The sequence below is a fragment of the Cnephaeus nilssonii genome, assembly GCF_951640355.1.
Source record: "Cnephaeus nilssonii genome assembly, chromosome: 17".
Taxonomy (NCBI): Eukaryota; Metazoa; Chordata; class Mammalia; order Chiroptera; family Vespertilionidae; genus Cnephaeus; species Cnephaeus nilssonii.
In genome coordinates, this window is record NC_137088.1 from 35,688,603 (window position 1) to 35,715,576 (window position 26,974).

The 26,974-nt window shown below is 38.0% G+C and overlaps 1 protein-coding gene across 6 annotated transcripts in view; it reads right to left on the bottom strand.

Moving 5' to 3' along the window:
* ATG7 (autophagy related 7) overlaps positions 1–26,974 on the bottom strand; it is a 254,822-nt gene that overhangs the window by 102,778 nt on the left and 125,070 nt on the right. For all 6 annotated transcript variants that reach the window (XM_079795433.1, XM_079795434.1, XM_079795435.1 and 3 more), the window contains one exon: positions 14,070–14,192. In XM_079795433.1, the coding sequence (XP_079651559.1) occupies positions 14,070–14,192 (123 nt within the window). The remainder of the gene's footprint in view (positions 1–14,069; positions 14,193–26,974) is intronic.

A 26,974-nucleotide genomic window follows, 5' to 3' on the forward strand; every position in this document is an offset into this window, starting at 1 on the left:
TCTAAGGAAGATTAAGGTAAGATAAACACAAAGACCTAAATTTAGTAGCAAAATTAAAAGCAAACAAATCTACAGCAATTTGCTATATTTATTACTAGGAACCCAATAATTTTGTTCTGCAACAATGATATACATACTTCTACTTTAGCACTGAAATTTTTTTTTTTTTCACCAGACAGCTGGATAAAGGCAAATGAAGGCAGGCTCTCAATTTACCTTTATAATTTAGGGAAAAGTAAAGGCCAGGAAGAAAGAAGTAATCTCTTACTTGTTCTTTTTCCCATTGGTAAGTCCGGAGATGAAATCATGACAGTAAAAACCTCATTCCCACAGATTTTATTAGAAGCCAGTCTATTCTTAAAGTGGTAAGAAAGCACGTGATGTTGGCTGACCAGGCCCTGGGATAATACAATGAATTAAACCATGCTATCCAAGAACACAGGTGTAAGGAAACAGACAAAAAGCAAAAGGGCTCTGTTAAACTGCTCAATCTGAAAGTAGAGGTACTCTCTATAGAGCAGAACACAACTCAGGCTTATGAAGTAAACCTTGAGATGTAGATGAACACTGAGCATAGCTAAATTTAACAATGTCCAGGCAACTTAGCAAATCAATTCACTTCCCTGAGCCTTGACAGCCTCATCCATAAAATGGGGTATTAGCCTCCTTAAAAGCTTGCTGTGGGCATCCAAAGGCTAGGTACAAAAGTTCCATAAAAATTACAGATAATGTAATCAGTATTGGTTGCTATACACCTCACAGTATTTTTCATTTGAGATCTTGGATGCTTCCACGCCATGAGCCATTCTGGAAAGCTTTCTCTCCTACAAATTGGAGTTCCAACCTTGGAAGCCCAGCTCAAAATCCAACTTTCCTGGAGCCTTCTTTCTGCATCTGATTCTCTCAAAACCCTGCAGGACTCATTACACCATGTGTTCAGCTCTCTGTGCACACCCATTGCCCTGCAGCCTCAGTTACTTTTCCATCTTACCCCCCCGTCTCCTGAAGGCCTGCCTTGTACCTCTTTGAATCCCCACAGCAGCATGAACTTGGCAAGGGGTCAAAAAGTATTTGTTGACTGATAGGAGCCATGATTAAACCTGAACAATATTTAATTTTTAAAAAACACACACCTTAGAATATTTCATATTCCCTTCCCTCCATGCTCTCTCACAGCTATTTGAGAAGGAAGATGAAGCAACACTAAGATTTCAGAACCAAGAAATCAATTTAATTTTACAGTATCAAAACATGGACAACCACCAAATTCAACACATGGCAGCTGTTATGTTTGCAAGTGAGAAGGGTCAGCTGTAAAAATACAGCCCCTAGAATAGTGGTCACAGGGCAAACTGTAAGAACACTTCTGATGTAGTCAGGAAATCAGGGCCATGGCTCTCCACTTCCTGATCCCCACTTTCTCTCTCACAGGACTATATCTTGAAAAACCCCTCCTACCCAACAAAAGGCACTACTTTATCTTATTGTTTTTCTAATTCAAAGACATACATAACTGCCAATCAGAGCTGACTGGGTCAAGCTAACCAGTATTCCATTTCATATGAAGCAAACGAACAACCCAACTTGATGGTTTAGTTGGTCAATGTAATATCATGTCATAAATGTATTTCAGTTAGACTTTTCAACTATGGAAAATAGCCAGGATGCCCATATGATACCTGGAGATAACCTCACCTGGAAAAGACCTGCCTGTAACAGCAGGACCTCTGGGGTACACTGCCTAATAGGATGACCAAGTCTCCCTATTTAGAGATGAGGGTGTTAACAGATATGCTCAAGTTTATATACCAAGTGACTGATGCTTAGTTATTATTTTAACCTTTTGCACTCGGATGTCGAGTGTGACTCGACATGGTTAGCATTAGATTAAAGGAATCGAGAAAAAAGCAAGCGAGTGCAAAGGGTTAAAACTAGAGGCCTGGTGCATGGGAGTCATGAAATGGTGGTGGGGGGTGTCCCTTAGCCTGGTCTATACCCTCTCACAGTCTGAGAGCTCTCGGACATCCTTAGCGCTGCCGCGGAGGTGGGAGAGGCTCCCGCCACTGCCACTGTGATCGCCAGCCATGAACCTGGCTTCTCGCTGAGAGGTGGTCCCCCTATGGGAGCGCACTGACCACCAGGGGGCAGCTCCTGCATTGAGCGTCTGCACCCTGGTGGTCAGTGCACATCATAGCGACTGGTCGTTCCGCCGTTGGGCCGAAACTGGCTCTCCGATATCCCCTGAGGGGTCCCAGATTGTGAGAGCGTGCAGGCCAGGCCAAAGCACCCCACCAGTGCATGATCAGGGCCAGGGAGGGACGCGGATGGTTGGCCAGCTGGGGAGGGGCTGCGGGAGGGCTCCAAGGCGTGTCAGGCCTGTCTCGCTCAGTCCCGATTGGCCGGACCCCAGGAGCAAGCTAACCTACCTGTCGGAGCGTCTGCCCCATGGTGGTCAGAGCACGTCACAGCGAGCAGTTGAGCGGCCTTAGCATATCATTAGCATATTACGCTTTGATTGGTTGAATGGCCGACTGGCCACTTAGCATATTAGGCTTTTATTATATAGGTATAAAATTGCAAACTTGAGGAAAAACAAACATTGGTTTAAAAGTTGCCTTTAAAAACCTGTGGACTATTGGGAAAATTAGGGTATACACTGGATTTTAGGTAGTATTATGGAATCATTGCTTGCCATTCTGTGACAACAATGGTATTCTGTTTACTTATAAGAATGTCTGTATTCTTGGCAGATTTATGCTAAAAAATTATGGTTGAGGTGTCTTTGTATATTTTCATATGGTTCAGGAAAACAGAAAATGTGTAAATGTGTACGTGATGTGGTGTGAGTGCATACTGTGTGTATGTGAGTGTGAGTGTGTGTGTGTGTGTGTGTGTGTGTGTGAGAGAGAGAGAGAGAGAGAGAGAGAGAGACTAGGTGTGACAAAATGTTAACTGTTGAATCCAGGTGGTGGAAGTTACATGGGGAATTGATTAATTGTATTTTTCTTTAAACATTCTGTATGTTCAAGAATTTTCAAAATTGAGTGTCTTGGGAAAAAATAAAATCCTGTCATAGAGGGAATTTTTCAAAAAATCCTCACCAAAGGATATGTTTTATTGGTTTTTAGAGAGAGAGGAAGGGGGAGGGGAGAGGAAGAGAGAAACATTGATGGGAAACATTAATTGGTTGCCTCCTGAACCTGCCCAAACCAGGGATTGAACCCACAATCTTTTGGTGTACCAGATCATGTTCCAACCAAGTGAGCCACCTGGCCAGGCCAAGAGGGAATTTGTTTTTCCTTTTAATCCTCACCTGAGTATATGTTTTTACTGATTTTTTTATTTTAAGGAGAAAGGGAAAGGAAGAGGGAGAGGGAGAGAGAAAGAGACGGAGAGAGGGAGAGGCGGAGGGAGGGGGCAGAGGGGGAGAGAGAGAGAGAGAGACACATCTTGTGAGAAAGAAACATCAAGGGGTTGCCTCCCATATGCACCCCAAACAGGCAATGAACCTGCAACCTAGATATATGCCCTGGCTGGGAATCAAACCCGCAACCAAGGTGTACAGGATGACACATCAACCAACTAAGCCACCAGGCTGGGCAGCAAGAGGGAAATTGGTTTGGATCTTTGGAACACCTGCTTCAGCCTACAGTAATGGGCATTAAAGCACTCTCACCTTCCCCTGACCACTCCATCAGAGGTCTCCGGTGGCCAGAACTGACATTTTTACTTCCTCTCTCCTTCCAGAAAGCAGGTCAGGGAGACATTTGGCCAGTGAGCCCCTTCCATATTCTCCCACCTTCCTTAGTGCTCCCAGTACTTACTGGCTATCCATATTACAAGAAAGGGTTACATGGTGAGCAGAGACTTAAGGCTTTAAACACTGAGGCACAATAAAAGTAGAAGAAATTATTGTCACATCTACGCAAATAATAAGTTAATATACTCCGACAGCCTGTCACACTGCCCTCAGAGAACATTTCATCACCTCAAAAAGAAACCCTTATCTCTAAGCAGTCATTCCTCATTTCCTCCCAAGCTTCCCCCTACTCCCTGGTAACCATTAATCTGCTTTCTGAATCTCTGGATTTTTAAATTTTGGACATTTCTTATATATGAAATCCCATAATATGTGGCCTTTGGTAACAGGCTTCTTTCACTTACCAGGGTTCATTCATGTTGCAGCATGTATCAGTAGTTCTTTCCTTTTTGTTGCCAAATAATACCCCACAATTTTCTAATAGTTGATCCATTCATCAGTTGATGGACCTCTGGCTTAATTCTATTTTTTGGCTATTATGAATAAACAATGTTGTTATGGACATTGGTATAACAGTTTTTGTATGAACATGTGTTTTCATTTCTCTCAGTTATATACCTAGGAGTAGAATTTCTGAGTCATATGGTAACTCTGTGTTAAACTTTTTAAGTAACTGCCAGACTGTTTTCCAAAGTGGCTGCGCCATTTTACCTTCCTATCAACAGTATATGAGGATTCCAATTTCTCTACATCCTCATCAAAACTTATTGACTGTCTTCTTTTTTTCCTTTTTCTTTATTTATTGATTTCTAGAGAGAGGGAGAGAGAAGGAGAGGAGAGAGAGAGGAAGAAAGGGAGAGGGAACCATTGCTTTATTGTTCCACTTATTTATGCATTCATAGGTTGATTCTTTTATGTGCTCTGACCGGGGATTGAACCTGCAACCTTGGTGTATTGGGATGACACTCTTACCAACTGAGCTACCCAGCCAAGGCCTGTCTTCTTCTTCTTCTTCTTTTTTTAAAAGTATATTTTTATTGATTTCAGAGAGGAAGGGAGAGGGAGAGAGAAATAGAAACATCAATGATGAGAGAGAATCATTGTTTGGCTGCCTCCTGCACGTCCCCTTCTGGAGATCAAGCCCCAAACCCAGGCATGTGCCCTTGACCAAAATTGAACCCAGGACCCTTCAGTCCACAGGCCGACACTTTATCCACTGAGCCAAACCAGCTAGTGCAGGGCCTGTCTTCTTGATTGTAGTCATCTTAGTGGGCATGAAGTAGTACCACACAGTGGTTCTGAGTTGCATTTCCCTGATGGTTAATGATCATCTTTTCATGTACTTATTGGACATTTGTATAACTTTTAGAGAGATGCCTATTTAAATCCATTGCCCATTTTTAAGGTGCGTTATATGTTTTTTTACTGTTGAGTTGCAAGAGTTCCCAATATATTGTTGATACAAGTTCCTTATAAAAGATATGATTTGCAAAAAACTATTTGAAGCACAAAGTTTTGGATGTAGTTCAATCTATCTATCTTTTCTAAGATAATTTCTTATTTAATGCTCACAGTAATCATGAGAAGGAATTATTGATCCCATTTTACAAATGAAGAAATGAAGCTCAATGAAATTAAGGAAATGACCTCACATAGGGCCCCTGCACATGGTCTTGTCCTGCACAACCCATACATTTGAACACAGTAGTCTCGGCCATTTGTTGGAGTGCAGATATGAACTCAGGCCTTCTGATCAGGTCAGAGTTCAGGCTACTCATTCACTCTGTGTGTTTTAGTGTAATATAGATGATTTTTAAAGAACTCTTCATATACTATAGATTCAACATCTAAGGAAACTGCCATTACTTAAAACAAGGGGGCTTTGGAGTTCATCTTTGGAACCTATATCAAGAAGTCATGAATGGTATGTTTTATGAACATACTCAATTATGGTGATGGGAGACTTGATATTACAAAGAAGGCAAAGTCCTGGGTGCCAAGTCAGGAGAAAGAGGTCACTTGGCTAGTTTATACCATTTTGGATTTACACACACTGCTATACAACCAACCAATACACAGTATGATAAATGTTATCTTAAGGCTCAAAGCAGTTCTAAATCTCATAAGAAGGTGACCAAAAATATTTCTAGCAATGGCAGCCAGATAGACACCAGAGAATATGTATAAAATGTACAAAAAGTAATTGCTCTGATACTTTTAAAACACTTTTGATACAAGAATTAGCCATCTTTTTACTTCTTGGTCATACTAGGTATAATTGAATCAAAATCACTGAATTATAGAAGCTAAAAAGGATTTCACATATGGTTCAATCCCTTTATTGTAAGTGGGGAAGCTGATACAAAAAATGTTTAAGTTATTCACCCAAGTACTCATGAGAACACTAATAGAACAAGAACTAAAATTTAAGGAGGATGCAGTTCCCATGTTCTATTTCTTAATTTAGCTGTTTTAGCATTGCTTTTAACATTTATGATTCTCCCCTTCTCTCTCCCATAGACCTCCAAATGGAGTATACTATCCAAGACTCCTTAAGGGTGGGGAACTCGGTCCAGACTTCGTCTATCCTCCAATTGGATCCTTCCCTAATACCAACTTATGTAAACATCTCAAACGCATGTAGATAATTCTGACAGCAAATAAAAGGGACTCATTTTACAAAGGAGTACGGCCAAGCCTTATTTCAAAAACTAGTCTCTAGTTTCCAATCTAAGAATTAAATGGCTTTCTGCTTGCTGTTTCTGCCTGCCCCCCTTCATTTAGGAGAGAAGGCCAAGGCTGTGTCTTGCTGGATTGCTTCATAAGGGACAATCAAGGGAGGATACAGTCTGAGGATGGGCCAGTGCAGGTTGGACATGGGCTAGCAGAAGGCTCTGGGAAAAGAGAACTGGATTCATAGGCAGTCTGGGTCGGGCCCCAGAGCAATTCCTCTCTGTTGGAAACAGGTCTAAGTGCTGACACGGGGTTTCCCACAGCTTCTACTGGCCTCCAAAGGCTATTTGTCATCAGAGGCTCTTGATGAAGCTGTACATAAATATCTGACTGTTGTTAAATACAAAACAAAACAAAACAAATAATCCACAGGAACCAAATCAAAACCAGCTGTGAGTGGAAGAGGCCAAATCTCAGTGTAAGTGCAAAAGGCCCAGCAGAAACATTTGTTAATGGTGCTATTTACTTTGCTGAATAGTAAATTGTCATGCCAATGAAGTCATATCACATGACTATAATGTTTTTCTTATGACTTTTCTGCTATGAAAGAAATGGGCACTTTATTTTCTAGAATCCTGAATTCTGTAGTAGATGAGTCAGAATCTGAGTTTTAATTCACAATCAACCCATCAACTCAGCCTGTTCATTTCTGACAGCCTGTTGGTGATTTTACATCCTATGTTAAAGTTGGCGCTAAACTTTCTTTTAAAATTATCATTAATCCCGAATTCTACAATTATATACAAAGAGTGCTGTAACTATAATCCTGAAAATATAACATCAAATATGATACTATAGTCAAGGTAAGAGAAGGAAACAGAGCCTAAAATTAATCCTGAAGTCATGGAACTTGCAAACTGTCAAGAATGAGAATGAGGTATTTCAGGGAAGTTGGGTTATGGGATTCTGGAATGTGAATTTCTCAAGGATATGCCAATATAGCTTGCTTTATTAATTCTCTTATGAATCATTCTTTTCTCTCTAATTAGATGAAGCTTGAAAATGATTTGGCATTTCCCACAGCACAATACTGAACCCACAGTTGGAATGAAATCAGTACATGTGAACTGATAGTTGATGATAAATAACCCGAAGAAGGCAAGTCACAGCAAATTTTATAAAAACATGGCTAAGTCATTCACATGTCTGATTTAGTCTCTTAACAAATTCAGCAATTTAAAGAGTATTTGGTGAATTCTTCACCAGCTCCACAACTTGGGTATCTTGTGCTTCATCAATTTTAAAGCCAGTTTCTTTGGTTCCAACTGGGATAAACAGATGTCTAGCAATAGGAAATTGGGCTCAACCTCCAAATATTCAAACCCATTCTCTCTACAGGTCTTAAAAGTAATAGTCAGAACTTCATGCAAAATTCCCCATTCAGATGGCAACAGTTTAAGAGAGTAAAAAGCTGAGTGGGCCCTTTCCCCTCCGTGAGGCTTCCCAATACCTCATGGGTAGAATGGAACTATAATTTGGCAGCTAGATGAATGATAAACAAAGAGGTCTCTGTCCAAGACCCCTACTTTATGAAATATAACATTAGAAAAAAACATTTATGAGGTGAGTATTTTTAATTTTTTAAAAATAGTTTTTTTACTATATGTTTTTATTGATTTTTAGAAAGAGAGGAAGGGAGAGGGAGAGAAACACCATTGTGAAAAACATTAATAAGTTGCCTCCTGCACTCCACCCACTGGGAATTGAGCTTGCAACCTGGACATGTCTGGTGACCAGAAATCGAACCAGAGACTCCTTGGTGCATGGGAGGACACTCAACCAACTGAGCTGCACCAGCCAGGGCTATTTTTAATTTTTTTGTTTTTTAATCTATAACTTGAGATAAAAAATATTTTTATTGTATCTTAGCTCAGCAGCTTCTCCTCATTACACTAAATGAAACAGGATAATTTTCCTTTATCTGCAAAATCAATCTACCAGTTCTGTTCTTTAAGTTGTATCTCCATCCTATCTCTAATACCATCCAGTCATTTTCACTCATTTATTCAATTACCTCAAATTCATCATTACCCCAAACAAACTAATCTTTGTAAATCTGGCAACTCCCTACACCACACATCCAGTCCCTACTCTGCACCTTATACTTCCAGCCCTCTTGTAACACAAACCAACCTGGTGATTTGTCTGTTAATCTCAACAGCACTATTATCATACTAGTAACCTAGACTAAAATAATGGCAATTGTTGTTGGATGATGGAAGGGGGATGGGTGCAAAAAATTTTAAGACAGATCTGGATGATTCTGTCTTAAATACACATTCCAATCCATTATCTCTCTCCCCCTTTCTATAAAAATAAATGGATTTGTGGTCTCTAGTAGGATCAGTTATGCATTCCTCCATAAATGGGCTATAGTTTGGAAGACAGACCACAGGTATTAAAGGATATGGAAAAGTTTAACAGTTTCAAAAGTTTTTTTCCTTTAACTAAAAAAGAATTATCTTGCCACAACATGGATGAACCTTGAAAACACCATGCTAAGTTAAATACGCCAGATACAAAAGGCCACATATTGTGAGATTCCATTTACATGATATGTCCAGAAAAGGCAAATCTATAGAAACAGAAAGTAGAGTAGTGGCTGCCAGGCCTAGATAGAGGGGAGAATGAGGAATGACTGCTTAATGGTACAGTTTCTTTTGGGTGTGATAAAAATGTTCTAAACTTAGCAGTAATAGTAGCACAACTCTGTGAATATACTAAAAAACCCACTGAACTGTACACTTTAAAGGGTGAATTTCATAGTATGTGAATTATAACTCAATAAAGCTGTTATTAATAAAAAACAACCTTATCTGATTTCAGGAAACTCTGGCTCCAGCTACATGCTCATGATTCTGAGTAACACACTAAAGAGTCAGCCTCTGAGATATTTATTCAGCCTAGAATGCCCTCCCCCACCTCCTACCCTTTCCCTGGCCAAATTCAACTTTTATTTTTAAAGATAGCCTACTTAACCTTTAAAACTACCTGTGATGGATATTAACTACACTTATTGTGGTGATCATTTTACAATATGTACACAGAGCAAAATTATTAATTATACTGAACACCCGAAACTAATATAATGTTATATGTGAATTATACCTCAATTAAAATAATTAATTATTAGTTTTAGAAAACCTAACTGGAATATTTGTCCCTTCTGTGTGAAGCTTTCCTTGACATCCTTACTCCTTCAGGCAGGAGTAACTGCTCTCTCAGCACTTATTATATAAATGACTAAAACATTTTTAAAGATATTAGAGTGCCCTATTTATGTCTCTGTTTCTCCCACTAGATCATGAGCTCATCTTATTAACTTTTGTATTCAGTCACTAGCATAGTGCCTTTGCTACCCAATTTTCAAAAGACGTTCAGTACTTCTCTTTTTAAAAAACAGTATTTGTACAAATATACATTTTATAAGTAATGTATAAAATGATACTGTCATAAACATTTATCTGGTTGAATCTTTTGCAATTCCAATGTTGATGCATGAAAACAGTTACCCTAAGATAAGAATTAATTGGGCATTCTTCAATGCATTGCTAAAAAGTTGGGATCTTTCTATAGGGAATGCAGAATTTTATACTGTTATTACTGAACATTTACATATGTACTGGGAATCAGATACGCAAGTCAAAACACAACCTTTTACACAGATATGTGTATATTTTTTTGATATACTTATTTACACACATTTTTCACAGTAATGTAATTAATGCAGGCAGGAAAATGTCTTTTGTTTTTATAAGATCGTCTAGTGAGCATTATCTTAAAACAGTCCTATTTAGCCCTAGCTGGTTTGGCTCAGGGGATAGAGCGTTGGCCTGTGGACTGAAGGGTCCCAGGTTCGATTCCAGTCAAGCGCACATGCCCTGGTTGTGGGCTCGATCCCTGGTGGGGAGCGTGCAGGAGGCAGCCAATCAATGATTCTCTCTCATCATTGATGTTTCTATCTCTCTCTCCCCGTCCCTTCCTCTCTGAAATAAATAAATAAAATTTTTTTAAAAAAAAAACCAGTCCTATTTAGAGCTTTTTAAGAAAAGTAATGATCTTTTTCTAAGATAGGGGCTGCAAATTCCAATACTTATAAGGATCATCAACTAAAAAGCATCATCTAAATAGAGAGCATCACCTAAATACCTTTGGGAACAGAATAGAGAGCCCAGAAATAAAACCACACCTATGTGGTCAATTAATCTATGACAAAGAAGACAAGATCACACAACAGGGTGTAGACAGTCTATTCAATAAATGGTGCTGTGAAAATTGGACAGATATATGCAAAAAACTAAAACTAAACTAGACCACTTTCTCATACCATAAACTCAAAGTAGATTAAAGATTTAACTGTAAGACCAAAAAGCATAAAACTCCTAGAAGAAAAACACAGGCAATAAAATTGCTAACATTTTTCTTAGCAATATTTCTTCTGATATATCTTAAGTATGGGAAACAAAATTTAAAAATAGGACTACATCGAACTAGAAAAGACAAGCTACTGAATGGGAGAACACATCCGATAAGAGGTTAATATCCAAAATTTGTAAAGAACTCATATAAGTCAACACACGCATACAAAACCACCAAACAATCCAATTAAAAAATGAGCAGAGGACCTGAATAGATACTTCTCCAAAGCAGACACACAGATGGCCAACAGACATATGAAAAGATTTCAACATCAATAATCATCAGAAAAATGCACATTAAAACCAGAATGAGATATCACCTCACATTTTACAGAATGGCTACCATCAATAAATCAACAAACAAGTGTTGGTGAGGATGTGGAGAAAAGTAAACCCTCATCCACTGTTGGTGGGACTGAACATTGGTGTCAGCTGCTGTGTAAAACAGTATGGAATTACCTCAAAAAATAAAAAAGAATTACATTATGATCCAGCAATTTCACTTCTGAATATACATCCAAATAAATTAAAAACACTAATTTGAAAGAATATTTGCACCCTATGTTCATTGCAGTATTATTTACAATAGCCCAGATGTAGAAGCAACCCATAGATGAGTGGATAAAGAAGATGTGGTACATATATATTGTTACATATGTACCACATCTTCTTTACATACTATTACATAAAATATTACACAGTCATAGAAAAGAATGAAATCTTACTATTTGTGATGACATGGATGAACCTAGAGGGTATTATACTAAGTGAAACAAGTCAGACAAAGACAAATATGATATGATTTCACTGATATGTGGAAGCTACAGAACAAAATAAACAAATAAAACCACAAGACTTATAGATGCAGAGAACAAACTGAGGGTTGCCAGATGGGAGGGGAGTTGAGGGGCTGGGTGAAAAAAAAGGTGGAAGAATTAAGAAGTACAATTTTTAATATTGTAATAACTATGAATGGTACCAAGTAGATACTAAATTATTGGGGAGATTGGCTCATAAACTATATAATTATCTAACCACTATGCTGTACACTTGAAACTATTATAAAATATACTGAATGTCAACTGAAATTAAAAATAAAAGTATATAAATAATATGTTAATACCTTTGGGCAAGAAACTAACAACATTGTGTCTCCACTAAGAAAACTGGGTGGTAAGGGAAAAGTGAAGAAGATTTCCTTTCCACATAGAGTATTTTCTATATCTTTAAATTTCATATCAAGTACATTATTTATCTATACAGTTTGCTTCTTGGCTCCAGATAACCATCACTATTTAGGAATGCAGGCCTGGCGTTGCCAGATCTGATTTTTCAAAGAAGTCATAAATGGGAAAATTCTGATTTTTATGTAAAACCCATAATTTTAAAATGTTGGCTTTATTCAGAATTTAACACATAGATCAGGCCAAACAAAACACACCTGCAAGCCATATCTGGCTCATAGGCCAACCAGTTTACCATCTTTAATAAAAAATTTGATGTGTGGCTTATGGTTCCAAAACTATAAATATATTTAATGGAGGAAAAGTTCAAAAAGAAAAATCAGACTTATAGATGAATCCATGCCCTATCCTGCCCCACCATCTCTTTAGTCCCTATTGCTGTCTTAACATTCCGGGGTCTTTTAAAAGGCTGTTAATATTTGACCAACTAAAACGCAAGCCAGTCAGGGTTAATCAAGAAATACGCCCATTATTTTAACATCTGCTCTGTTTTAAAGAGTGAAATATGGGGTCAATTTCAAGTTTCAATTCTTCCAGCCAACTAAAGAAAAGTATGTGAATTATTTCTAGCTGGCTGGAAAAATTCCCCCAACCAACTAGTCAAATGATTATAAGGTTGAAAAGACCTGTAAGTTATTTTCCTCTTATCATCAGGCAGTACACTGCTACTCAAAAGACAATATGGTGGCTATGATCAACATAAAGTTCTGAACCCTCTCTGGGAACCCAGTCAAAATTCTGGGGGAAATCTGCCGAGATGCCATTTATCTTCTGAAACTAAGAGACCATATGTGGGTCTAACTATTGGTCATCGGTGGAAGACTGTAGCTGTTGAATGCCCAGGACAACAAAGCCAAAGCAAGTTAAAGAAGAACCAGTTTTAGTTCTAAGTCTAGCACTACAGATGTACTCTTTTGTCTCTGGTGTGCTTAAAATTCTCATCCCAATCTGTTAGAAGCTTCAAGGGATTTGACTGGTATTTTCATATGATTTCCCCATACTCAGTGCTAGCTCCAATCTTCCAAACAGTAGCCTTTTTACCACCAGCTGGTCCAATATTGGGCTTGACCATCTACTCACTGACCGGTGGGGCCTCCCCCAATGGTGAGAGTACACAACCCCAGGAAGGGGTGGCAGTGGAGCGGTAATCACTGAATCAAACTATAGGACTAATGGCAACTTTGCAGGAACAGGCACTCAAGGTTTTCCTTATGTAGCTTGTGGAAATGCTATGGCAGGTCACATTTTTTCCTTAGAGCTTTTTCATCCAGGTAACAGAGTAGAAAGATGGTGATTTAATATCATTCAACCATTTTGAGAAGGTGCCCATTTTGCCAAGTGACACAAATAGCTCCACACTATATACCGCATGACCTTTTCTAAGAACAGTGAGCATTTGGAAAAAAACAAAGTAACTATATGTTGAATCCCAGTCTTAAAAAAAAACACCCTATGATTATAGTGACACAGGAAATTAAGATCTGCAAAATATTCAAACTGCCAAGCTACACGTAACTCTCTTAGGTTGTAACCAAGGAAGCCATTTCATGGTAGGGTTCAATGGCCTACGAAGACTGGTCAATTGTGAAATAAAAGCCAGGCATGTTCTTTGCAGAACAGTGCCAGAATCCAATGTCTTCCCTGACTTGCAGTTTGATGTATGGACATGAGAGCTGATTTTCAGCAAGAAATAGGTGCTTAGGAATCAATAACCTGTATTTCCCCTATCAGCAATTTTTTGAATTTGACATCTAATACAACAATCTGCACACATCAGCAACCAGCAACTGCAAAGGGTTTGTTCTAAGGGGGGAAAATCATAATTAACTGCTTCCTTTCTTTTCTGTAAATCTAAATATCAAATAAGGTTCAAATACATCAGTTCTCAGCACATAAAGCTTGTTTTATTCTTACCTCAGCAGCTTGGGTCTCTTGATGCAGTAATGTAAGACCAGTCAAGTCTTCTAAGAAGGAATGTGAAGAATTAAACACCTTCTCTAGGAATTGAAATCCTTCTCGTTCATATTGATCAAGAACCTGTAAAACATTTACATTTTTAAAAATGGGGCTGTAGGTCTTAAATGCATTTTAAAAGATTTTTCACTTCTAATAAGCACTTGTCAAAAATGAGACAAAAACTACCCTTAAATATGGAGATAACCAATCTGTTGGGCAAAAAACTGGGAGGGTTTAATATTTATCACGTTTTTCAATTTAGATGACAATTTTTCTCAAAATAGGTTACATGCAAATTCACTAAAAATTCTAGAAAAGTTGGGTTACTAATTTTAAAGTCTACTTTTTAGGGGAAAAATAGCAGGCAAGAGAAGAGCCAAGAAAATTTTTTTTACAAGTATAAAGAGTAGGGAAGGGACAGAAGGATGGGAAATGGGACCTACTGGCTAGCCAAACATATTTAAAAAATAATTTTAAAATGTAAAACTAAATTTCACCAGGCATATCACAAAAGAGGAGACTCAAATGGCCAATAAACTTATGAAAAGTTGCTCAGCATTACAAGTGATCAGGGAAATAAAAACTAAAACTACAATGTAATATTGTTTAATTGTGTTTATCAATGTAATATTGTTTTATACCTTCCAGCATGGCTAAAATGGAAAAGACAGAAAATACCAAGTACTTGCAAAGATTTGAACAACCAGCATTCTTCTGGGAGTACAAAACAAGGCAACCACTTTAGAGGTTTAATACTTGTATGCGCCATGATAAAAAAAATTATATTCCTGGATATATACACCCAACAAAAAATATGTACATATGTGCATCAGAAGACCCAATCAAAAGTGTCCATAGTGGCACTATTGATGACTAGAGGCCCGGTGCACAGATTCGTGCACTGGTGGGGTCCCTTGGCCTGGCCTGCAGGGATTGGTCCAAAACTGGCTATCTGACATTCCCCGAGGGGTTCCAGATCACAAGAGGGCTCAGGCGTGGTCGAGGGACCCCACTGGTGCATGATTGGGACTGGGGAGGGACTGTGGGAGGGCTCTAGGGCGTGTCCAGCCTGTTTCACCCAGTCCCAATCGACTGGATCCCAGCAGTAAGCTAATCTACCGGTCTGAGCACCTGCCCTCTGGTGGTCAGTGCACGTCATAGCTACTGGTCGAATGGTTGCACACTTAGCATATTAGGCTTTTATTATATAGGATAGTTCCCAACTAGAAACTACACAAGTGTCCACCAATAGTAGAATGAGTGAGCAAACTGTGGTTTATTCATGTAGTTGAATACTATATAGCAATGAAAACAAATACAATTACATGCAATAATATGGATAATTCTTACAAACATAATGTTAAACAAAAGGGAGAAGCAGTATGTACTGTATGATTACATTTATATAACACTTAAAAAAAACAAGCAAGATGAAATCTATGGTGTTAGAAATCAGGAATGGTTAATCATGGAAGATTTCAATTGAAAGGGAGCACAAGGGAGGGTCTAGGGCAGTGATGGGCAACCTTTTGAGCTTGGTGTGTCAAACTTCGCCAAAAAACTGAGCATAACTCGGGTAGTGTGTCACTTTGAGGAAAAAACATTATTTCGCAAATGTTTCATCCTCAGGAGCAGCAAATGTTTCATCATCGGCATGCGGCCGCCTCAGCGGCCGCGTGTCATCAGAAATGGCTACGCGTGTCAGTGCTGACACGCGTGTTATAGGTTCGCCATCACTGGTCTAGGATGTGGTTAGTATATGCTTTTCTCTTTTTATCTGGGTGCTGGTAACAAAGGTGTACTTTTTTGTATGTATATTGTTCTTCAATTAAAAAGGTCAAAAGATAAAAGGCCAGTAGTCTTGACAGAACAACGTAAGAACATACAAGTATTTCAAAGCAATAAAAAAGATGATTATAATATGCTTAAAAATTCAATAATCACAGAAACTGTGAATTGCAGAAAGCAAACAGTGACTAGAATGCCTCAGAAATTCTCTCGGATTTCAGAAGAAATAAAGAGATGAATTGAAGAGATAACAGACATTGAAGATAAATGCAATAAATCAATTACACATAAATAGAAAGGTTACAGAAGCAATAACACACATACAAAAAAACGATAGCTTCTCCATTCAGAAATGAAAATGGTAAATGTTGGAAGCCGCTCATTGCCTTCACTAGCAGAGAGGTGTGGACAAGGAACCCTGAAGGCTGGTCAACCTTGAAGCTCTGAAAGGTCAGAGCCAACCACCCACTGTTTAGTTGAGACAATGGTAGCTGAAGCAACTTCCACCTTCTAGTTTTATGTAAATTCTTGCAGATTGGCTATTATTGGAATTGCATGCCTAAAGGCCATGGGTGTATCCCATAGTCTTAATAAAAGGAATAGCAAGGCCAGAGCGGGGTGAAGTCCTTCCCCTTGAGTTGGGCTCCCGCCTGGCCCCCAATATTTCCAAATTAATATTTTCTAGTCTCTTTCATTTGTGTGCGGCCTCCTCCAGAGCCCAAACCCTGAACCACGCAGGACGTGGGGGGGACACTAGCAACTGGCAGCCCAATGTAGGGCCCTCGCAGGTAAACCCTTCAATCTAGCAATTCCAGTTCAGATTGTTCAAATATTTTTTTAAATGCTTTTTTTGAGGGTTTGAGAATTGTAGTTTTCCCTTTTTACAGTATTCTTTAGTATTCAATTATCTTTCACTTCACAAAGTGAACATTTAAAGAAAATCTGATGATAGGAATGCTGACTCTTAAGCAGCGTGCCCACACTATTTTTGTTGTGCCCTGCTTGATGCACAAAGACTGATGTGTAAGGATGCTCACCACAACACAATTTGAAGCAACAAAAGATTAGAAATAACTACACCCTTCTATAGGGGACTGCTTAACTAAATCATGGTGTATTTACAATCAAGGACATAATCTGGATCCATCAAAAGAATGAGGCAGTTCTATATATTGAATGTAAGCTGTAATTGGAAAAAAAAAAAGATTATTGTCCCCTTTCCCCCAAGAATTAGGCAGTTCCAATAGTATTGATATAAACTGATTTCCAAGATATAGAATATATTAAAAATGCCTACACCATGGGTATATATTAAATATTTACATATATAAAAATGCCTACACCATGGGAATATATTAAAAATGCCTACACCATGTATTAATGTTTTAAAAATAAAAGTGGAGAAGGAGAGAGGAAGAGAGGGAAATTTACATTTGTATATGCTTGTTTATGCATATATCATCTCTGGAAGAATATACACACACAACTAGCATCAAGTAGTTGCCTCTAGCATCAAGTAGTTGCCTCTGTATATTCTTTTATACAACTTGAGTTTTTAAAACCAAGTAAGTGCATGTATTACTTGTTAAAATAAGATTAAAATCTTAGTTTAGTATCCCCCTCGCCCCCCACCCCTTGAAGTGGTAGAGAAAAGTCTCAGAAGAAAAGGAAGAACTCTAAAGTCCTGATTAAGTTGGAGCTAGAAAGGAGGGGCAGTCCTCTCTCAGACAAAGGTAGCACAGCAGCTGTAGTGATAACTTAGGAGCTCTAGGATCTGAACAGCAGGCAACAAAACAGTCATCTGCTACCACAGAGAGGGATGGAGTGGGCCATGGAGCTTGAGGAGAGTGGTAATGACCTGGGACAGCTGAGTGGGGAATGTGAGAAAGGAAGCTGATCAGCACCACTCAAAGAGTTCTGAGCAATCTGAGGCCCCAGGACTGAAAATGTAAGCTTTCAAAGAAAGGTGGTTAAAGACCCATCTAAACTTGGGGAATCAAAGGATAAGGGTGAAAAAGACAGAGGTCAAAGAAATTGAGGGGCTGGTGAATACCAAGAAGGAACCCAAGGTTGGTGAGAAAAGACCTGCAGGAAGGAGGGAACAGATAGACTTGGATCCTGAAGGGATGGAGGAATAGGGGGTGGCCGTCATGTCTCAGGGTATATACAAAATAGTCTTTGGCTGATTAACCACAGTAAACTAATTTAACAACCTATTGCTTGGATAAAAAGGCACTTAATAACTGAATCTCTCAGTAATAAGTTTTCTTGCAAACTAGATTGTCATCTCAGGAAAAATGTGCATGGAAATTAAATGATCTTGTTTGAAATGATAAATGCTGTGTTTAGTGGTCATTAATTCTAAGTGAACCTCTAAGCTCATGAAATAGCTACTTGGTGCCAGGCTTCCAGTAAGGCAAAAGAAGAAATTAGTTTGAAAAATGGACCAAAAATTTGAAAAAAAAATTAAAATAATTCCAGAGATGAGAATGTGTTAGACTTCATTAAACTTTCAGTTTTTAAGCTTATGTTTCCACAGGTAATTTTGTGGCGCTACAAACCTGGACAGTGGAAAAACTAACAGCAAGGACAGAATGAGCAAAGGCCTTCCCCATAATCGGGATGTACAGAAAGTTTAATGCTGAAACATTATTAATAGCTCTGCTTGAAAAATATGTGGAAAAACATAATCCTCTAGGGGCATATTTAATCATGCAAGGGTTTTCCAGTATTCCCTTTATGTGCTGGGAAATTAATCTGTTATGAGAATAAGCAGCTTATAAAAGATACCATGATTCCCCCTTCCACCCCCACTCCTAAACAGCTTAACCATCTTAAAGGGGAAAACATGTGTTTTACATTATCCAAAAACAAAAACCAAGGTACTATCACAATGAATTTGAGCACTGCAACAACCTGTCAATCTACATAAAATGTATCACACCTCTTCAGTGAATTACATACCTAGTAATACAAGGTCCTGAGAAATGCACATATTGTATTCTGGTAGGGTATAAATATTCCAAGGGTTCTGGGAGAGTTTGCTAAGTAGAGAAATAATAATGACCCCATTAGTATAAAGATATAGATCCTTTCCTGATGGGCACAATTTTCCTTACTTAACTGTTTTATAAAGCTAGGTTATCTTTATTCATAATATATATGAGCAAAGGTGGTAGTATCTGTTCTTAAAACTCTATTTTAGGAATATTACTTCTCTTGATAAGATTTTTGGTGACTTTGAAAAAAATAAAAGTATAGTTGACATACAATATTATATTAATTTTAGGTGTACAACATAGTGATTTGACATTTATACCTTACAATGTGATCACTATACTGTCTACTAACCATCTGTTACCATGTAATTCACCATGTAGTTGCCTCTACATCTTCTTTATCCATTCATCTATCTATGAACACCTAGTTGCCTCTGTATCTTAGTTAATGCAAATAATGCTGCTATAAACAGAGGTGCATATACATTTTTTAGTTATTATTTTTGTTCTCTTTGGATAAATGCCCAGAAAAGGAATGACTGTGCCCTATGGTAGTTTTACTTTGTAATTTTTTTGAGAAACCTCCATACTGTTTTCCAAAGTAGCCACACCATTTTATACTCCCACCAGCAGAGCACAAGAGTTCCCATTTCTCCACATACTTGCCAACACTTATTTGTTGACTTTTTAAAAATTTGACCTTTGAGATAGGAAGAGAGGGAGGGATGAGAGAAAAAGAAGAGGGAGGGGATGGGGGGAGGAGGGAGGGAGAGAGATAGAGAGAGAGAAAGACACAGAGAGAGAGACAGAGAGAGACAAATGTTAGAGAGAAACAATCAACTGCCTCCTGCAGGAGCCCCAACCTGGGATTGAACCTGTAACCTGGGTATGTGCCCTGACTAGGAATCAAACCCACAACCTTTGGACAACAGGACATGCTTCAACTAACTGAGCCACCAGCCAGGGTTTATTTGTTGACTTTTTAATAACAGCCATTCTTACAGGTGTGAGGTGATAACTCCTTGTGGTTTTGATTTGCATTTCTCTACTGATTAGTGATTTTGAGCATCTTTTCATATGCCTGTTGACCCTCTCTCTGTCTTCTTTGGAGAAATGTTAATGTAGGTCATCTGTCTATTTTTTTTATGTTGAGTTGTATGAGTTTGTATATTTTTTATAATAACACCTTACTGGATATATGATTTGCCAATATCTGCCAAAATCGGTTTGGCTCAGTGGATAGAGCGTCGGCCTGTGGACTGAAAGGTCCCAGGTTCGATTCCGGTCAAGGGCATGTACCTTGGTTGCGGGCACATCCCCGGTAGGGGGTGTGCAGGAGGCAGCTGGTCGATGTTTCTCTCTCATCAATGTTTCTAGCTTTCTATCCCTCTCCCTTCCTCTCTGTAAAAAATTAATAAAATGCATTAAAAAAAAATTTGCCAATATCTTTTCCTATTCAGTAGGAGGTTGTTTTTTTGTTTGTTGATGGTTTCCTTTGTTGTGTGAAAGCTTTTCAGTTTGATGTAGTCCTGTTTGTTTATTTTTTATTTTGTTGCTCTTGCCCAGTGAGATATAGCCAAAAAAAATATTGCTAAAACTAATGGCCAAGAGTTTACTGTCTTTTTGTTTTCCTTCTAGAGTTTTATGGTTTCAGGTCTTACATTTAAGTCTTTAATTTTGAGTTTATTTCTGTATATGGTGTAAGAAGTGGTCCAGTTTCATATTGTACATGTTATCTAATTTTATCAATACCATTTACAGAAGAGACTGCCCCCCAAAGTATATTCTTGCCTTCCTTGTTGTAGATTAATTGACCAAATAAGCAAGGGTTTTATTTCTGGGCTCTCTCTTCTGTTCCATTGATCTGTGTGTCTGTTTTTGTGCCAAAACCATACTGTTTTGATTATTGTAGTTTTGTATTATAGTTTGAAACCAGGGAGTATGATACCTCCAACTTTGTTCCTCTTCCTCAAGATTCCTTTGACCACAAGGTCTTTTGTGGTTCCATATAATTTTAGGATTATTTGTTCTAACTCTGCAAAAATGTCAAAGGAGTAGTATTTTGATAGAGATTGCATTAACTCTGTAGATTGCTTTGACTAGTATGGGTATTTTAACTATATTAATGCTTCCTAATCCATGAGCATCGTATATCCTTCCATTTATTTGAATCATCCTCAATTTCTTCCATTAATGTCTTTTAGTTTCCAGAGTACAGGTATTTTGCCTCCTTGGTTAAATTTATTCCTAGGTATTTTATACTTTTTGATGCAACTGTAAATGGGATTGGTTTCTTTATTCCTCTTCCTGATAGCTCATCATTAGTGTATAGAAATGCAACGGATTTCTGAATATTAATTTTGTATCATGCAACTTTACTGAATTCACTTATTAGTTCTAATAGTTTTTTGTGTGAAGTCTTTAGGGTTTTCTATATACAGTATCATGCCTTCTGCAAATAGTTTTAACTCCTTCCTTTCCAACTTGAATGCTTTTTCATTTTATTGTCTGATTGCTATGGCTAAGACTTCCAATACTAATATTCCAACTTATTCCAACTGAATAAATGTGGTAAAAGTGAGCATCTCATTTTGTTCCTAATCTTAGAGGGAAAGCTTTCAGTTTTTCAGTGTTAGCTATGGGTTTGTTATATATGGCCTTTATTATGTTGATGTACACCACCTTTGTTGAGAGTATTTATCATAAATGGATGTTGAATTTTGTCATGTGCTTTCTCTGCATCTATTGATAGGATCACATGATTTTTAATCTTGGTTTTGCTAATGTGGTGTATCATGCTGATTTGTGGATATAGAACCATCCTTGCATTCTTGGAATAAATCCCACTTGATCATAGTATATGATCATTTTAATGTACTGTTAGATTCAGTTTGCTCTTATTTTGTTGAGAATTTTTGCATCTAGGTTAATCAGGGATATTGCCCTATACTTTGTGTGTGTGTGTGTGTGTGTGTGTGTGTGTGTGTGTGTGTGTAATGTCTTTGTTTGGTTTTGACTTAGGGTAATGCTGGCTTTGTAGAGTGAGTTTGGAAGTATTATTTCCTCTTTAATTTTTTCGGGGAATAGTTTGAGAAGAATAAATATTAGTTGTTCTTTAAAAGTTTGGTAGAATTCACCTGTGAAACTGTCTGGTCATAGACTTTTGTTAGTTTTCCGATTACTGATTCAATTTCATTAGTGGTTAATTGGTGTGTTCAGATTTTGTGTTTCTGATTCAGTCTTGGAAGATTGTATGTTTCTAGAAATTTATCCATTTCTTCTAGGTTGTCCAATTTGTTAGTATGTAATTTTTATAGTGAAATTATCAATAGAATATTTTATTTTTATTTCCAATATTACTAAATAGCACTTCCATTAAATGTCACCTTTTACCTAGCCTTTTCCCTGAAATTCTGGCACTCTATGCTCCCACAGAATCTAATAGACCAAGGATTTGTCATGTTGTCTGGTGTTGCTTTTGTTTGTAATCCTTACCGAGGATATTTTTTCCCATTGATTTTTAGAGAGAATGGAAGGGAGGGAGAGAGACAGAGAGAAACATCAAAGTGAGAGAGATACATTGATTGGTTGCCTCCCACATGTGCCCCGAACAGGGCAGGGGATCGAGCCTGCAACCAAGGTACATGCCCTTGGCTGGAATCGAGCCCTCTAATTTTCAGTCCCTGGGTCAACGCTCTAACCACTGAGCCAAACAGACTGGGGTTTTCATATTGTTTTGTAGTTGCTTATTTATATGCTGTCTCTCATAGAAGTCTTTAAGTTCCTTGGTGACAAGTTATATCTAATTTAACTCTTTTGGGGATGAGGTTTTATTGACAATAATATACTTTACAAAGTGTTCCCCCAATATTTCCAGTTCCCACCTGGCACCATACATAGCTACTACAATCTTATTGACTATTTCCTATGCTGTACATTACATCCCCATGACTATTTTGTAACTAACAATCTGAACTTCTCAATCTCCACCTTTTTACCCAGTTCCCCAATCCCCCTCCCCGATGGCAACTATCAGTCTGTTCTCTGTATCCATGAGTCTGCTTCTGTTTTGTTTGTTCGTTTATATTATTCTTTATATATGAGTGAAGTCATATAGTATTTCTTTCTCTGACTGATGTATTGCACTTAGCATAATACCCTCTAGGTCTATCCATGCTGTTGCAAATGGTAAGATTTCATTTATTTTTTATAGCTGAGCAATATCCCATGGTGTGTGTGTATGCCACACCTTCTTTATCCACTATTTATAGTATTCTTTTATAATTCTTTGTATTTCTGTGGTGTCAGTTTTAACTTCTCTTTCATTTTTGATTTTATATATTTGGGCCCTCTCTCATTTTTCTTGCTGAGTCTGGCTAAAGAGTTATCAATTTTGTTTACCTTTAAAAAAAAACATACCTCTTGAATAAAAAAGTAAACAACAACAAAATTAAGGAACAACCTCTTAGTTTCATTGATATTTTATATTTTATTTTGCACTTCATTTATTGTTGCTCTGATTTTTATTATTTATTCACTTTGCATGTTGTTTCTTCTTTTTCTAGGACCTTTGAGTGTAAAGTTAGATTGCTTATTTGGGTTTTTTGTTTTGTTTCTTGAGGTAGACCTATATCACTATGAACTTCTCTCTTAGAACTGTTTTGGCTGCATCCCAGAGATTTAGGAGTTATGTTTCCATCTTCATTTGTCTCCAGTCATTTTTTAATTTTTTCTTTGATCCATTCATTGTTCAGTAGCATGTTATTTTGTCTCCACGTGTTTGTGTGTTTTCCACTTGTAAATGATTTCTAGTTTCACAGTGTGTGGTCAGAAAAGATACTTGATATGATTTCAATCTTCTTAAATTTATTGAGACTTAATTTGTGGCCTAACATGTGATCTGTTCTGGAGGATATTCCATGTGCACTTGAAAAGAATGTGCATTATGTAGTTTTTGAATGAAATGTTTGTGAGTCTATTAAGCTCATCTGCTCTAATGCTATTGTTTCCTTATTGATTTTCTGTCTCGATGACCTATCCATTGATGTAAGTGGGGTATTAAAAACCCCTTCTATTATTGTATTACTTTCCATTTCTCCCTTTATGTTTATTAACATTTGCTTTATATATTTAGTTGCTCCTATGCTGGGTATGTAAATATTTACAAATGTTATATTCTGCTTGGCTTGACTCCTTTATAGTCAATCGTTTGTTTTAAAGTCTATTTTGTCTGAGTATTGCTTCTCTAATTTTATTTTCATTTTGATTTGAATGGAATATCTTTTTCTATCCTTCACTTTCAGTGGTGTGCACGTCTTTTGATCTGAAGTAAGTGTCTTGTAGGCAGAATACAGGTAGGTCTTATGTTTGTTGTGTGTGTGTGTGTGTGTGTGTGTGCGCGCGCACGCGCTAATCAGTGTCTTTTGACTGCTGCAGTTAGTCCATTTACATTTAAAGTAATTATTAATAGGTATGTACCAATTATAATTTTGCTATTTGGGGGTGTTTTTGTAATTCCTCTTTGTTCCTTATTCTCTTGATCTCTTCCCTGTGGCTTTCTGGTTTTCTTTAGTATTTTATTTTGGCTCCTTTCACCTTATTTTGTGATGTATTTTTGTAGGTTTTGGTTTGTGGTTACCATGAGGTTTATATATCAATCTATATCTAAGCTGATGTGTATTTAAGTTCAAATGCATTCTAACAGCACTACATTTTAAAAACATATACTGATTTTTAGAGAAAGAGAGGAAGGGAGAGAGAGAAATAATCAGTCGCCTCTTGTATGCACCCTAACTGGGGATTGAACCCACAATCTGGGATGTGCTCTGACCAGGAATCAAATCAGTGACCCTAACTGAGCCACACTGACCAGGGTTAACAGAACTACATTTTTACTACCGCTTTATGTTTTTGACATTATATTTTAGATCTCTTTGTTTTGTGTATCCTCTATTTATTGTAGTTACTAGAGGCCCAGTGCATGAAAATTCATGCACTTGGGAAGGGGTTCCTCAGCTCAGCCTGCGCTCTCTCACAGTCCAGGACCTCTCAGGGGATGTCCAACTGACGGCTTAGGCCCGCTCCCTACGGGGGCCTAAGTTGTTAGTCAGACATCCTTAGTGCTGTCGTGGAGGCAGGAGAGGCTCCCACCACTGTCGCTGCACTGGCCAGCCATGAGCTGGCTTCTGGCTGAGCGGCGCTCCCCCTGTGGAAGCGCACTGACTACCAGGATGCAGCTCCTGCATTGAGCATCTGTCCCCTGGTGGCCAGTGCGCATCATAGTGACCAGTTGTTCCTGGTCATTCCACTGTTAGGGTCAATTTGCATATTACCCTTTTATTATATAGGATATTTGATTTTGTTACTCTTGTCATTTGACTTTCATACCAGCTTTTTAAGTGGTTGATCCATGGTTTTTACTATATATTTGCCTTTATCAATGAAATATATATTATTTCTGGTTTTAGCATTTATTTTTTTCCTGCTTAGAGAAGACTGTTCAAAATTTCTTGTAAAGCTGGTTTAGTGGTGATGACCTCCTTTAGTTTTTGCCTATCTACAAAACTCTTTATGTCTCTGCAATTCTGAATGATACCCTTGCTGGGTAGAGTATTCTGGGTTGTAGCATTTTAAGTATACACTGTCACTCCCTTCTGGCCTGAATAGTTGCTGAGAAATTAGCTGATAGCTTGATGGGGGGAGGGGAGGTTCATTTATATGTGACTAGTTGTTTTCCTTTTGTTGCCTTCAGGATTGTCTTTTTTTTAAAAATATATTTTATTGATTTCTTACAGAGAGGAAGAGAGAGGGATAGACAGTTAGAAACATCGATGAGAGAGAAACATCGATCATCTGCCTCTTGCACACCCCCCACTGGGGATGTGCCCGCAACCAAGGTACATGCCCTTGACCGGTATCAAACCTGGGACCCTTGAGTCCACAGGCCGACGCTCTATCCACTGAGCCAAACCGGTTTCGGCAGGATTGTCTCTTTATCTTTAACATTTGCCATTTTAATTACAACATGGCTTGGTGTGGATCTCTTCGGGTTCATCTTATTTGGAAATCTCCTTGCTTCCTGGACATGATGTCTGTTTCCTTCCCCAGGTTAGGAAAGTTTTCAGATATTATTTCTTCAAATAAGCTTTCTGCCCCTTTCTCTCTCTTCTTCTTCTGCTTTGATCCATATAATACAAATGTTATTTTGCTTGATGTTGTTGCAGACTTCCCTTAAACTATCCTCATTTTTAAAAACTTTTTTTCCTTTTTGTTGTTTTGATTGTGTGATTTCCATGTTCTGACCTCCAGCTTGCTGATCTGCTCTGTATATTCTGTGCTGTTGATTCCATCTAGTATATTTTTCATTTCAGTTATACTTGAGCTTTTTTTGGTTCTTAATTATATTTTCTAATCCTCAATGGCACTATGATTCTGGAGAGTTCCCACAGATCCCAGGGTTCCCACAGCTTTTCACCTTTTTGACAGGTGCCTTGGGGTTAGTAAATAGATTTTTTTTTCATGTATAATCTAGGTGCAATTTAAATTGCTGTTTTATTGCTGTGCCCCCGAGCAGGCAAGTGTGCTGGATTGGTCTCTCAGTAATATCCATACTGTAGGTCACACCATTTGGGCAGAACTCCCATGATGACTACATATCTGTCTCTGCTACCTTTCTCTATGTCTCTCTCTCTCTTTTTGGTGAAGAAGCTATTGAATCACCCCTTAGCTGTTCTTCAGGAAGAAATGCTCTATACATAAGTGTACATTCAGTGTTGAGCTCAGGAGCCGAGTTCAGGGTCTTTCTACACCTCCATCTTGGGCCCCTCCCTTTGGTGATTCTTTACTATATCAAACCCATACTCTCCTGTTAGGCATTTAAGTCCCTCCATAACCCTCTACTTTTGGATGGCTCTCTAAAGAATGATTTTCATAGTGTCTACAATCTTCTAACAATACTATGAAATGTTTTTCATTTCATGAGAAGCAGAAGAAATTCATAGCTCACACTCTTGTCTATTATTCATAAATAGGACACCAGGAACTGAGTATCCTATTTAAAAAAAAATAGTTTGTGTA